This window comes from Cyprinodon tularosa, unplaced genomic scaffold, assembly GCF_016077235.1.
Source record: "Cyprinodon tularosa strain WSP-4 unplaced genomic scaffold, ASM1607723v1 ctg700, whole genome shotgun sequence".
In the NCBI taxonomy this organism is placed as follows: Eukaryota; Metazoa; Chordata; class Actinopteri; order Cyprinodontiformes; family Cyprinodontidae; genus Cyprinodon; species Cyprinodon tularosa.
The window spans coordinates 281,151-294,514 of NW_024039453.1; the positions used below are offsets into that span (position 1 = coordinate 281,151).

Below are 13,364 nucleotides of genomic sequence, written 5' to 3' on the forward strand. Positions count from 1 at the left end.
AATCATTTTGGGGTTAATTTAAAGTTCTTCCTGTCTGATGTCGTCACATCCGGGAAGAATTAAGCCTGTGTGCCATTCTCTTTAGTGTTTGCCCTGTCCTAATGTTATCCTCTTCACCGCCCGCATTTCTTATAATAAAATAGCTTACTCCCACTTTTGAAAGAGGAACCTAGAAAAGCGGGTGACTTTTAACTACTAGATCTTATGGACTAACTTAAAACTAAAGAACAGGAGCGAATAGGTGAGTTTCATTTCTGCTTATAGTTGTCGGCAGTAGCAAGCTAGCTTATAGCTGTATGTTGAGCTTTAAAGTCAGCGGTAAATTAAAACATTTATCAGACCCGAATTATCGAACATTTATACCTAAACGTCAGGTGTTATTCTTTATATGAATACTTCCGTTTGGAAATAATACAATTTCTTTCTAAATAGAATAATAAACACCGATTTCTCCATAGAAAGAAAGCTGCTTTGCTAAAATGTTTTGGTTTAGGTTATAGGAAACCGGCGGCCCGGTTTAAAATAAAAACCTAAACACGTTTTTAGTTGACAATGGTACTTTCTAAATCCAGGCGGGTTTATTATTCAAAATGTTGTTAGTATTTTATTTGTATTGCCCTTTACGTTGCTTTTTGGAATATGTTTAGATATTTGCATGCATCGGCTAACTGGCTAGCTTACCGGTTAATCTTCCAGGAACAGAATCATTTAAGGTGGCCTTTAATGGACAAGTCGGATAAATAAGAATAGAGATCGAGAGATTGAGGTGTATTGACTATTATTAGATAAACACAATGAAACAAGCTTTAAGTCCTGGACGCTTCCCAAACACGTACCTGGGGAAATATTAGGATAGCCAGTTGATAAAGGGTGTCTTCATCCATAGCCGATGGGTAATTGATAAGGATGTTGGGGATAATGGAATAGATATATGCAGAGGCATAGCCAGAACATGTTTATAAGGGTGGCCAGGCAGTAACCATTGGCTCCAAAATCTCAGGGTAAATCTATATTACTCCAACAGGAAAATTAACGAGCAAAACATCCATATATTTTCTAGATAAAGACAAACTATTCTTTCCCACAGCCTTTGCTAACAGATAGACGAGTATATTCAAACACTCGTGCTTTCTAGATAGAAGGTATAGTGGATAAAATTATTTCAGGTCTGAGTTTTGGGCAAAAATCTTTTCCATTGTCATTCCTTACATACATTTATCAGTAATCTTTCTGCATAAAATTGATATTTACAATTACTAATATCTACTTAAATTGATTATTTAGTAAGTTTTTATTAGTAATTTAAAATAATTACTTATCTAACTATCATAGATAATCATATGTATCTATGATTTCACTGAAGACTCCTAGATGACTTGCAGAGACACAATTTTCTCTTTACCCCATAAAACACAAAATCTATTTCTGCTTGAATTCTGTACTTATTATCTTTAATGTTAGTATGTTGATGTGCATAATTAACCACAGTGTTTTGTTGTCAAGTAATTGTTAATATGTGGAAAAATCAAAATGTTAATCTGCCACCGTCTGTATTAGAGGGAAAAAATGGTAGGCCCCCTATCTAGCTTCGCCACCGGATATATGCAAACGAATAACTCCTTAATGTAAAATACTACAGTTGTTGGTAAAGAAAAACGCTTTAAGTAATTGCAGTAATAAATGACAAAACATATTTATGATAATATAAATAACCAATTTAATGGTCTGTACTTGCAGAACAAAGCAAATTCTGATTATTTATTAGGATATGGATTTAACTTATTAGTAATGATACAGCAATTTTCAGGAGTTTTTTACTGTGAGGCTGTCATCCATTAACCATTTACTGCAATGATACAGATCTTAAGTATATCTCCAATAGTAAGGATAGCATTGAGTCAGCTTTGTTAATCACTAAACTCAGTTAAGATTTGCAACATGAGTCCATACAGTTTCTACAGCTCTGTAAAATCGCTGTAAGAAGCTCAGTGAATCTAACCCTCTTACTGTGATAGGATCCCATCCACACCTTTAGACTTTTAAGTTTACAGACTAACACACTTTCAAAGGCCGACTTTCAGTGATGTAATTATAGTAACATGGAATAAAAAAGCTGATTGTAGATTTGTGGGTCATTCAAACCTTTTCGCCAGAAGTATCGCCTCAAGACCTGAATAAATCCTGACGAATACTCTGAAACTGCTAACTTGTTATGGTTGAGTCAATGGTAGGATTTTACGGATGGGAAAACTCCAGTGCTTTTGTTGAATTTGCTTTAACTGGAAATTGTTTTGCTATCTATAGATAGATAGATATAGATATATGTGCTATCTAAACCCTTTTACAGGAATGTGTTTTTATCTCTTTATTACTCGCTGTCTTCCTGGTAGATCTTTTATTTACACCGCCTCGGACCACAATCTTTCACCCTCTGCAGTTTTCTCATCTTGAACATCAGAGCACAAAGGATGTCTCAGCTCCAATTTCAGTGTCCGCCCAGCGCCATTCCTGCTGCCTCTGCCCCGCTGCAGATGGGGCAGCCGCAGCCCAGTTACAGCATCCCGTGTGCTACAGGTGCCCTACCGTCGGAGAGTGCAAGCCAGCCCATCAGGAGCTCTGCTCTCCCCGCGGGCTCAGCCACCCCCTATAGTACCACCACAGGTTTGTTTGGATTCTCCGTTTAGTGTTTCATTCTTTTAATATTTTAATCTCCTTTAGCATGCTGGTGCATCTCATTGAAACAAATATAAATAAAAGTAAAGACAGATTTATTTATTTTTTATCATTTTCTTCACTGCAGCACATATTTTCTTTCTTTTTTGCTTGCTTTTTGTGCTGGCAAGTGCACTAAAGATGAAGCTGTCCACAATTTTGTAGCGCTATGCAAATAGGAGGTACATGTGTTTGATAACACTTTCTGCACTTGTTATGCTAATTAAAAGTCAGCATATTGACAAATTTCAGCGTAATATTGACAACGCTCAGCACAACTGGCCATAGGCTGAAATGTGCTGACAGAAGCCTGGGCGAGGGTCTCCGGAGTCGGTCAAGCCTCGGATACGCTCACAAAAATGAGCCTATTGGTCTAACTTCAGCGTAGCTTTGCATTGAAATGCACTGGTGGGAATTTTGAGGCCTTACTTCAGCTAGTACTACTTTTGGACCTATTTAACACAATCTTACTATCGCAACTAGTTGTGCTTACCTTTTTTGTTTTTTCTGTATGACTTGAGTTTTTATAATCATCCACCTTAAGCAATATGAACTATTGAAATCTCTATATGCCTGTGGTTAGTGTCATTCCGTCTACTATAACATTGTGATAACATACATTTTTTAGCTAATAATGTTTTTTTATATTACATTTAAAATTCTTAAGAAACTAATTTTGTACTTTGTTATAAGCCATTGTTATCGAAGTTTTGGTGAGTTAAACACCTGAAATAACTATGAAATGAATAGATTTGTTATTATTCTTGAATTTATTTTCTGAAATAAATACCCTTTAAGGTGTTAAAGACATTCATGGGTGACCGTGAGTGACTTTTTTGTTTTGTTTTGATTTAGTATCTAACATGGCAAACCCTAAAGAGAAGACCCCTATGTGTTTGGTGAATGAGTTAGCCCGTTTTAACAAGATCCAACCTGAGTACAAGCTTCTTTCTGAGCAAGGACCAGCTCACTCCAAGGTATAGATCGTTCAACATAATAAATGTCTGTGACCTCGTACATATTATTCTAATGAAGGTAATTCCTTTCAGATCTTCTCAGTGAGGCTCACTCTGGGAGATCAGCACTGGGAGGCAGAGGGAACCAGTATCAAGAAAGCCCAGCATTCAGCTGCTGCATCTGCCCTCTCTGAGACCACACTTCCCAAACCCACAGTTAGATCACCTCGAAACACAGGCAGGAACCCAGGTGGGCTTCTTCCACTTGATTTATCCTAATCTGAATAATAGATTTCATAGAGGTTAAGAAAATTAACTTTGGATTCTGACTGATTTTTCTTGCTTTTGCTTTATAGTAGATGGCAGTACACACAGTATGGAGTTGAATGCACTTTGTTTGAAGCTTGGTAAAAAACCTATGTTTAAACCCATCGACCCATACCCGTGTATGAGACCACCAAACTACAACTACAATGTTCGCGCTCCTGGACCTTACCAGCGCTCTATGCAACAGTATGTTTTAGTCGTGTGGAAACAACATATTTTTGTTAAGTGTAAATGTTCAATTAGAGAAACTATTTTTGTATCCAGGTACTACTATCCATTTCCTCCAGTGGGACCAATAGTATACCACATGGAGCTCTCCATCGGGAGCCAGCAGTTTATTGGAAAGGGGCGGACGCGGCAGCAGGCCAAACATGACGCTGCTGTCAAAGCCTTGAAAGTGATGCAGAAGGAGCCAATACTGCAGCAGTTGCCGGTGGTGAGAAAAGTAGAGCAGGCTCAGCATGAACAGGCTTTTATCCAAAGTCAGAGACTCAAAACTTTTCTATTTTTAATGTTGTTTTTGACAGATGAATGGAGAGCCTGAGGAGGAGGAGAACTTGAACAAATCCGAAATAAGCCAAGTGTTTGAAATAGCTCTAAAAAGAAACCTACCTGTCAACTTTGAGGTTTGTTAAGGTTTTTTTTTATTTTCAAAGATAGAAACTATGTAGGAATAGGATTGAAGATATTTTCTTTTTTTTTTTTCACGCAGATTTTAAAAGAAGAAGGGCCTCCACATATGAAGAATTTTGTAGTGCGTGTTACAGTTGGGGAGTTCTTTGGAGAGGGGGAGGGCAAAAGCAAAAAGATTGCAAAGAAGCTGGCAGCTGCCGCCGTGCTGATAGAGTTAAAGAGGCTCCCCCTCATACCCAGTGTGGAGAAGAAGCTGCCGCGCATCAAAAAGAAAACAAAATCTATCATTAAGGTGTGGCAACTTTTAACCGGAATTGGCAATAGTCAGAGCAAACCTGAAGGTTCTTCATAAGGTAATGATTTATCCATCATGTCAACAGCTGCAGACCAGCCCTGAGTATGGCCAGGGGATGAATCCCATCAGCCGCTTGGCTCAGATCCAGCAGGCAAAGAAGGAGAAGGAGCCAGAATACAGCATGGTGACAGAAAGAGGTCTGCCACGGCGAAGGGAGTTCGTCATGCAGGTTGTCATCTGCAAGTTGAGGAATGCTTGGATAAAAACTTCTGTCAATCATTCTTTGTATTGAGTTATATTCATGTTCTGTTACAGGTGACTGTGTGTAGCCAGACTGCAGAGGGGCTGGGACCGAGTAAGAAGGTGGCAAAGAGGAACGCAGCTGAGAAAATGCTGGAACTGTTGGGATATAAAGTGCCTCAGCCTCAACCTCCCAAGCCAGCACTAAAATCTGAAGAAAAAGTATGGCTAAGTTGTCAAATGATCAACATTATCACCTCTCATTAGTTTGATCCATGCCTATGCTCCAAGTAAAGAGTTATTTATGTCTAAAAAAACAATGGAAAACACAGCTGATAGCAAACAGCTTCTAATAGTGATGACATTACATACTCAACACCTCAGAAAACAGTGATAATAATGGCCCCAGCTGTATTCACAAGGGAGATATTTATGCAGATGTATCCAAAGGGGATGGAGAATCCAGCAGAATGTTCTTGGATACTACTGCTATCACCTCACAGGGTGATAAGAAACAATCCAAAAATATCCCAGAATCAGTTGACATTCAGGTGAGGGTCACCAAGTTATTACAAAGATTACTCAGATGTACGCAACCATCAGCACATCGTGTTTTCCCTGAGCTCTGCAGTGGATGATCTAAAGTACATTGGCAGCATTAGAAGAAACTGAAATGTCTCTCCTTTACCTTCAACCTTTATTTACAAGGCTTTAACTTCAGTAGTGGTAGTGTACCGTAGCTATCTAAATATAAAAAACAAAAAATCTCTTTAAGCTTATGCTTTAGATTCTGTATCTTAAAAGGATTTTAATAACACAGGTATACATTAGCAGCAGGTAATTGTAAAGCCTGCTCCGCCACAACCGTCTGACATTACAATGTTATGAACAGTAATGCCTCCTCATACCTTAGGTCGCTCCTTTTCTAAAATCCTTTTCCCCAATTTACATTTGCAAGGCTCATCTACTTTCTTTATCAAAAATATCTTTAGGGAAAAGATGGGCTCAGTTTGTGCTCTGTTGTGTTATTTTTTATTTAAACAATAAATGTCCTGTTACCATTAAGGGATGTGTTCTTCTGCTTTAATCCACATATTGTGGTGCCTTTCTGTTCTAGAAGGCCATGTGTATAAAAACTCTTTTGTTTTCAGAATCTGTTTTAAAATTACTCATCTTATTTAAGTCGACAGGCAGAGCAAGATTTATTTTTTTTCACCCTATTATCATTTATGTTTTCTGGCTCTAAAATAAATTTCTTTCTTTAATGTTATGAATTTTGTTAGAACAAATGTATATATTTTTTCTCTGTTTAGGCGCCAGTTAAAAAGTCTTGTGAGGGGCGCAAAGTAACCTTCTTTGAACCAGGTTCAACAGACGACGTGACAGTGTGTAAGTATCTGTTACAAGTGTCTCTACAATTTGTTAAAAAATATTGAAACCATCTTACATTTTTATGAATGTCAGGTACAAAGGAGGAGGATTTCCGCTTGCCTTACCTCAGCCACCAGCAGCTGCCTGCAGGTATCCTGCCCATGGTGCCTGAGGTGGCGCAAGCAGTCGGGGCCTGCCAAGTAACCCAGCTGAAGGACTACAGCCGAATTGTGGCCAACCCAGGCAAGGCCACAGTCACTGCCACCATTGCCAACGAGCTGCTGTACGCTGGCTCGTCTATGACTGCTGTGGCGATTTTAAAGAACAAAAACAACCTGACCCAGATGCCCCATGGACCCCTCACCAGACCCTCTGAACAGCTTAGCTATCTTGCATCTGTACAGGGTCTGCAGGTAACAGCACTTCCTCCACATTATTGCCTGAATGGAATGTCTTTTAGGTACTTTTATTTAATTTAATTTTTTTTTGCATTTGCTTGCAGGTGGAATACAAGGATTTCCCCAAAAACAATAAGAATGAATTTGTATCTCTGATAAACTGCTCCTCCCAGCCTCCACTCATCAGTCACGGCATTGGAAAAGATATAGAATCCTGTCATGATATGGTTGGTAATTTGAAAATGATTATTAAAGAAATCTTTATTTAGGACTAGGAAGATTTCCAGAAAACATTTATAACAGCTAAGGATTCCCCTAATCCATAGGTGGCCAGTTCCTGAGGGCCGGTATCCGGCAACTTTGGTTCAACACGCCTGAATCAAGTAATAAAATGGTTGAGAGGACTCAGAAGGAACTGAGGTGTGAATCTGCAAGTTGCAGGATTCCAGCCCTCAGTAACTGGAATTGCCCACCTCTAATGGATGCAGCTGTAACAATGTTTTTTATTGCCTTTTTAAGTATAGTTATATCATAAAATATAAGACCAGAAATGATAATCAAAGAAAAACCTTTTTTATGGAACCAGTTTAATTCACAGGAAGTTTGAATGACAAAGTCAACTTAGTTTATGCACAATGTATAGGCATAAGGAAGATGATCACATTCAAATTGAGTTTGTTGTTCTGTCGAAGTATGTTAGGCAATATAAACGCTGTTCCCGATGGGCTAACCCCTCAATCACTATATAGAGAGGGCACTATATAGTGGACTTTATAGTGAACTTAGTTAACTGACCATTTGAAGAAATGATCACTACTTTTCGTTCTCTGTTGGTCACGCTACGCCATCTTTGTCCTCTCCCGCCCACAAAACAAATCCCATGTTGTTTTGCGATGAGAGCTTTTGCAAAGCATGCTGGGATATATCTGCTCTTCTAGTGACCATAGATGTACACTATTTCCCAAGGTGTATTTTTGGAAGTTGTACTCTTTCATCCTATAGACATTCGGCCACTCATATAAAATGGTGTAACCACTATATAGTGCTCTATATAATGGGTTATGGCGGATGTTCGGACATAGCCAAAGGGATAATAATATATTATGCAAGCTATCATATGAAGCAAAGGTATTTTACAGATTAACACACAGAGCAGTTTTAGGTGTAATTGTTCAAACCAGTGAAACTTCTGAAAATCTTTGGTTTTTAGCTGCTTTGAGACCAGAATGTTGCAGATTGATCGAAAAATCTTGTGGATATTCATTAGGTGACAGAATATATTTTTGTTGCTTATTGATACAAGCCTATGGTCATACAAATATGAGGCACTTTTAAAGTTTTTTTTGTTTGTTTTTTTATCTTTGTCACAAACACTTGAGTATATTCTAACACTTAAAGAGTAATAAATATAACGTCTTAATGTCTGCAGGCTGCACTGAATATATTGAAGTTGCTGTCCGAATTCGACCAGCAGCCAAACGAAAGGACAGGGAATGGACCAGCTTCAGGGTAAGATGTAAAGATGTGGCCAGTTTCTTTTATCTGTTTGTTAGACAGTAAAACTATCATCATGCTTGTAATTAAAATATTCATTAGATAAAGATATATTGAAGGTGAGAAGATTTGTGTTAAGGTTTGCAGTTTTTAGGTTTAACTTATTCCTGTATGTAATTAGATATTTGCTGGCTGTGGACTGAACAATTTATAATAAACTGTTGGAAGTTGGAGCATTCTAACTGAATGTTATTTCACCTTGATTTGAAAAGTGCAAAGAAATCAAACAAACCATAAAGGTATAGTGGAGGACGTTCTTTTTCCGGTTGATTCGTCAAAATAAGTGGTCCTCCTAATTGTCAATTATTCCGGTGATATGTTACGTAAGGCCGTCCTACGTGCTCATCCCCATTTTCACCCGAGTCTGACATAGTGGAGAAATTGCAAATCTTCTTTTGGAAAGTAAACTTTAAGAGTGATTTAAACAGAAACTTTTAAAGGGGAACGGCAGTTTTTTTACATTTGGCCCTGGATTTTACGTTATTACATCATGTTCTACTCACCCATATGAGTTTTGTGTCAGATGGAGCTGTTCTGAAGATATTCCTTTAGGTTACCGGTATATCCAAGTAACGTCTTCCTATGGGCAATCAACTTGAAGGCACAAACTAAACTGTTCATAATTTATCATTTATGGTACGCCAGCCTTCATAACATGTAGGCGAATCACTGTCCCCCAGACATCCGCGGTTATATTTTTTTATATTTCTATTTTTTTAAAACAAAGCGGCATGTGTATGACATAATCCGCACGTGCTGGCTACCATTCATTCATTCTCTCCACTGAACTGCTGCTAGTTTTACTCACATGCCTGGAAGATGTCTAGTGCTACAAGCACAGATGATCTTGCTCTCGAAATGGAATTGAACGATTCAGATTAGCTAGCCGAATGAATAGAAGGGGTAGAGCATAGCGGGCGGTGGCCCGGGTTGCCTGTTACTCCAGTGTGCATGCGCAGATGACGTCATACACGCGCCGCTTTGTTTTTAAAACATATAAATATAAAAAATATAAGCGCAGATGTCTGGGGGCCAGTGATTAGCCTAGTTTATGAATGCTGGCGTACCATAAAGAATAAATTATGAACAGTTCATAGGAAGCCCATAGGAAGACGTTACAGCTCCAAATGACACAAAACTCTTATGGGTGAGTAGAACATGATGTAATAACGCAAAATAAAGGGCCAAATGTAAAAAAAAAAAACGGCATTCCCCTTTAAGCAGGGCGTGCACGAGGAGAAATGGGCCTGTGCATGCTCTCACATGCGCTTAATAGACGTTGGGGCGGGTACAGGATTGTGCATTTGCATTTTTTAAAGTGGAGAGGTCAGGTCTTTTCAAAAATTTGCTAAAATCTTCCACTATTCCTTTTTAAGAATACAATGTTAGAATATTTCCATCTTTTTCTTTTTTGCTTTTTTTTTAAGCAAAGAATATCTTTAAAGTATTGTTCTTTTTTTGTTTTAACGCTTACTTTTTTTTTCCCTCCATACTGTTGGATCAAACAGCAAAACTTAATCTGTTCTTTCTTCTCCAGGTGTGGCAAGCAAGAAATGGAGGGTGACCTGCACCTCAAACAGGCTAACTCAAACACATTGGCACAGACTCTGGATAGTACGGCTTAGATCCGATTTGGTTGTCTGTAAAAGCACTAGAGAAAACTCACCACACTGTGTTCTTTGTCTTCTTTTGGATTGCTACAGATAGCTTTACCCACTGTGGGCCCTGAAGTATTAAGATAACTGTTACAAAATGTTCACAGTTAAACAAGATTGATAGAAGTAGCTAATTGATGTTGTTTAATTGTTCACATTATTTTTTCTTCTCAATATTGAAACAGTAGCTGCATCCTAGTCAGTGATTTGTTTTGAGTGTATATGAAAAACTCTTTAGTGAATAAACTGTGAATATTGTTTTTTTTGAGGGGTAGTTATTTTTTCTTATATTTTAACATGTCTTATTCTTTATTCCCACAGAGCTAGTTGATAAAGATGGAATGTAAAGTTTGGGCCTCCTTTTTTTTCTAGGGTGCAGCTAATGAACATTTGTTGATTTTCCTAGAGTGCTTTCTATAAACAACCAAAAAGATAATAACTAAATGTAGCGTGATATGTAACGTGATGGTCCCTGCTGTGTGTGGCAGTGACATGCCCCCATCTCCTTTTCTCCCTAATGTCATCTTCCCTTCTCTGTTCATAACCCATAATGGTAATTAAACTCCTGTGCTAACAGGCACCAAACAAATACCTCTGCTCTCTTGTACTCCTTTTCTACCATCTGCTGATTCATGAACCTGTAATTTTGTTGTCTCTAGTGGTTTTAAAACAGAATATCTGCCTACAGAAATTCTATATTGAACCGAATCACAATGTTGATATTATGTTCCATCTTCCAATGGCAAATTATTGCTTGGATAATGTATGTGGATGAATTATATATTATTTTTAATTTGTTGTTTTTGTCTAATTTTGTTTATTTTATGGGGGTCTTGCATTTAAATATTAGATGTTTGGAGCATGAAACATAAAGTTATTCTAAAATTTCCATTACTAAGTATTACATTTTATTTCATTTGTTCAGGCTTTTTCGTCTTTCATCTATTTTCTTTTTTTTTTAAGAGTTGGGGGTGTTTTCTTCCTCCATTATGTTTTTGTACTGTGATTAAAAAGCAAGCAAACTGTTAAAAAGAACTTCGCTACCTGTTTATAAGAGAGTGTCTGATAAGATTTGATTTGAAAAAAGGAAATGCAGTAGCTAGCTAAAATTAATTAAATGTTTTCTTAATCGTCCGTTGAGCCAGATAACATTCACTTATAGACCTACATCTAATCTTCCGTTCCTATCTAAAATTCTTCAGAAAATAGTTGGTAAACAAGTGTGTGACCAATTACACTGTAATGAACGTTGTGAAGATTTTCAGTCTAGGTTTAGACATCATAGCACTGAAACAGCTCTGGTTGAAGTCAGTAATGATATTCTCATGGCCTCAGATAATGGACTTGTATCTGTACTTGTCCTATTACTGTAGATCTCATTGCTGCATTCGATACGGTCGATCATAATATTCTGGAAAAGCTTGAGCATTTGTAGTAATTAGGGGAACAGCAATAGGCTGGTTTAAATCTTTTTTATCTTATATACAAATTTTAGTTTGTTTATACATGCTCCAGGTTACATGTGGACTACCACAGGGATCAGTGCTAGGGCCAATCCTCTTTAGTATGTATGTACTCCCAATCGTGAGAATTATTGGACAGCAAGGGGTTAAAAATGAATAAATAAAAAGCTACACTTTCAAAAAACAGAGTTATCAGAGTAATTTCTTTTTTTCAGCCTCTACAGCTTAAGGATTATTACAACCAGAGGGATCATATAAATAGAACCTCCCCTGCAAAATCTGAAGCAGAATATAATATCGAACTAAAAATACCTTAACACATTCCCTATGAAATGCAAAATGCATGACAGTTTTAGCATATTTAGTTGTAATATTGCATATTTATCTCAGCATATATATATATATATATTGCTAATTGGAGCATATCTAAATGATGTAGATAACCAAGTAAATTTTTGTATCAGAAAAAAGTTTCAGGTGTTGCCTAGACTGTTAGGAAGGTCATAATGTGTGAATAAAAATTTCTTTTGAAAGGTACACTACCAATTACATCAGGAGTAGATCTAACAGAGCATTTTAAAGAGAAAGTCAAAATTGGCATTAAAAATGTGATGGACCAGGTCGGACCAGGTCGACTTTCACATGAGGCCTGCTTTGTTTGAATAGCTTTTTCCATTGACAGATAAATTAACCTTTTCAAAACTATATATATATTGGTACAAAAACAATGATTTAAAACATCACAGAGAACAAAAAAAAAAATGCATCTATCTATCAAAGGATGCATTCATTCTTAAGCCCCTGTATGCTGTTGTAACACTTAAATACTGATCTGAAACCATTTATTTACTTGATTCTTCCCTTTATCCTATTATTTGTGCTATGTTTGTTTAAACCATTTTTCAGCACATACCCATTTCAAGAGTAAATCAACTGAACATTACAAGGAATGTTGAGCTCATGCTCTTTTCATTTCTGCATCGTCTAAAGCACCAGCTCTCATTGCAACTGGTGGCTATGGCAACCATAGGGCCAAAAAAAAAAAGTGACGTTGACAGCAGTACCATCATCAATTAATATGTAGTTAGCAGGACTTTTTGAAAATTGTCTAATCTTTATTTTTGTGCAGGTTGTGCTTTTAGTTTCACTTAACCTCTCTGACAAAAGGCAGCCACCGCTTTGGGAACATACAGACAGCAATTGAGGGTGGGGCAGTTGTGTGTCGAACGCCAGCTGCCTGCTCTTGATTTTTTTCCTTTTATAAAGATAGAGAGAAAAGCTGCAAGATTATAATAGGATTAGTTCCACCTGTTTTTTCTAAGGCAAGTAAAGAGCGAATTTCCAATCATTTTTACATGCACAACATTTCAATTCAGTTTTATCTATATTGCGCTAATTCACAACACATATCTCAATTCTCAAGGACATTTTACAGAGAAAATGTAATCAAATTAACCAACAAGTTAATTACAAATTGAAAAACATTCTTTTCTTTTTTAAATTTCCTATTTTATGGCCTGTTTTTAAGGATCTTATCCAAATTTGGAGCAAAACTAATGATAATCATCTTTTGTAGGTTTATTTACATCTTAATAAATTTAGACTTAAAATTACAATATTGTAAAGATAGATAAGGCAAAGTTTAATTTTTCCTCCAGTTCTTCTGATTTCTCTTAGCAACTGTTGCAATGTATAACTAAAATTGTGTTACCATGGTTACTTACTTGAGTCAAAGGCTTGTCCTCAGGGTCGTCAGCTGT

At 37.1% G+C, this 13,364-nt stretch overlaps 1 protein-coding gene across 2 annotated transcripts; it reads left to right on the forward strand.

Annotated features, from left to right (window-relative positions):
- The first annotated feature begins 84 nt into the window (after positions 1–84).
- On the forward strand, positions 85–10,730 carry stau1 (staufen double-stranded RNA binding protein 1). 2 transcript variants are annotated; one of them, XM_038268525.1, is made up of 15 exons: positions 85–241; positions 2,391–2,661; positions 3,568–3,689; positions 3,762–3,918; positions 4,028–4,181; positions 4,260–4,431; positions 4,523–4,621; positions 4,708–4,920; positions 5,009–5,152; positions 5,239–5,385; positions 6,477–6,552; positions 6,628–6,947; positions 7,037–7,159; positions 8,362–8,441; positions 10,024–10,730. In XM_038268525.1, the coding sequence occupies exons 2-15, from the start codon at positions 2,469–2,471 to the stop codon at positions 10,109–10,111; spliced, it is 2,088 nt and encodes a 695-aa protein (XP_038124453.1). In that variant the 5' UTR covers positions 85–241; positions 2,391–2,468; the 3' UTR covers positions 10,112–10,730. The 2 variants fall into 2 exon arrangements, with proteins under 2 accessions (XP_038124453.1, XP_038124452.1); XM_038268524.1 differs by having other exon boundaries at positions 86–241; positions 4,025–4,181.
- The last annotated feature ends 2,634 nt before the right edge of the window (positions 10,731–13,364 follow it).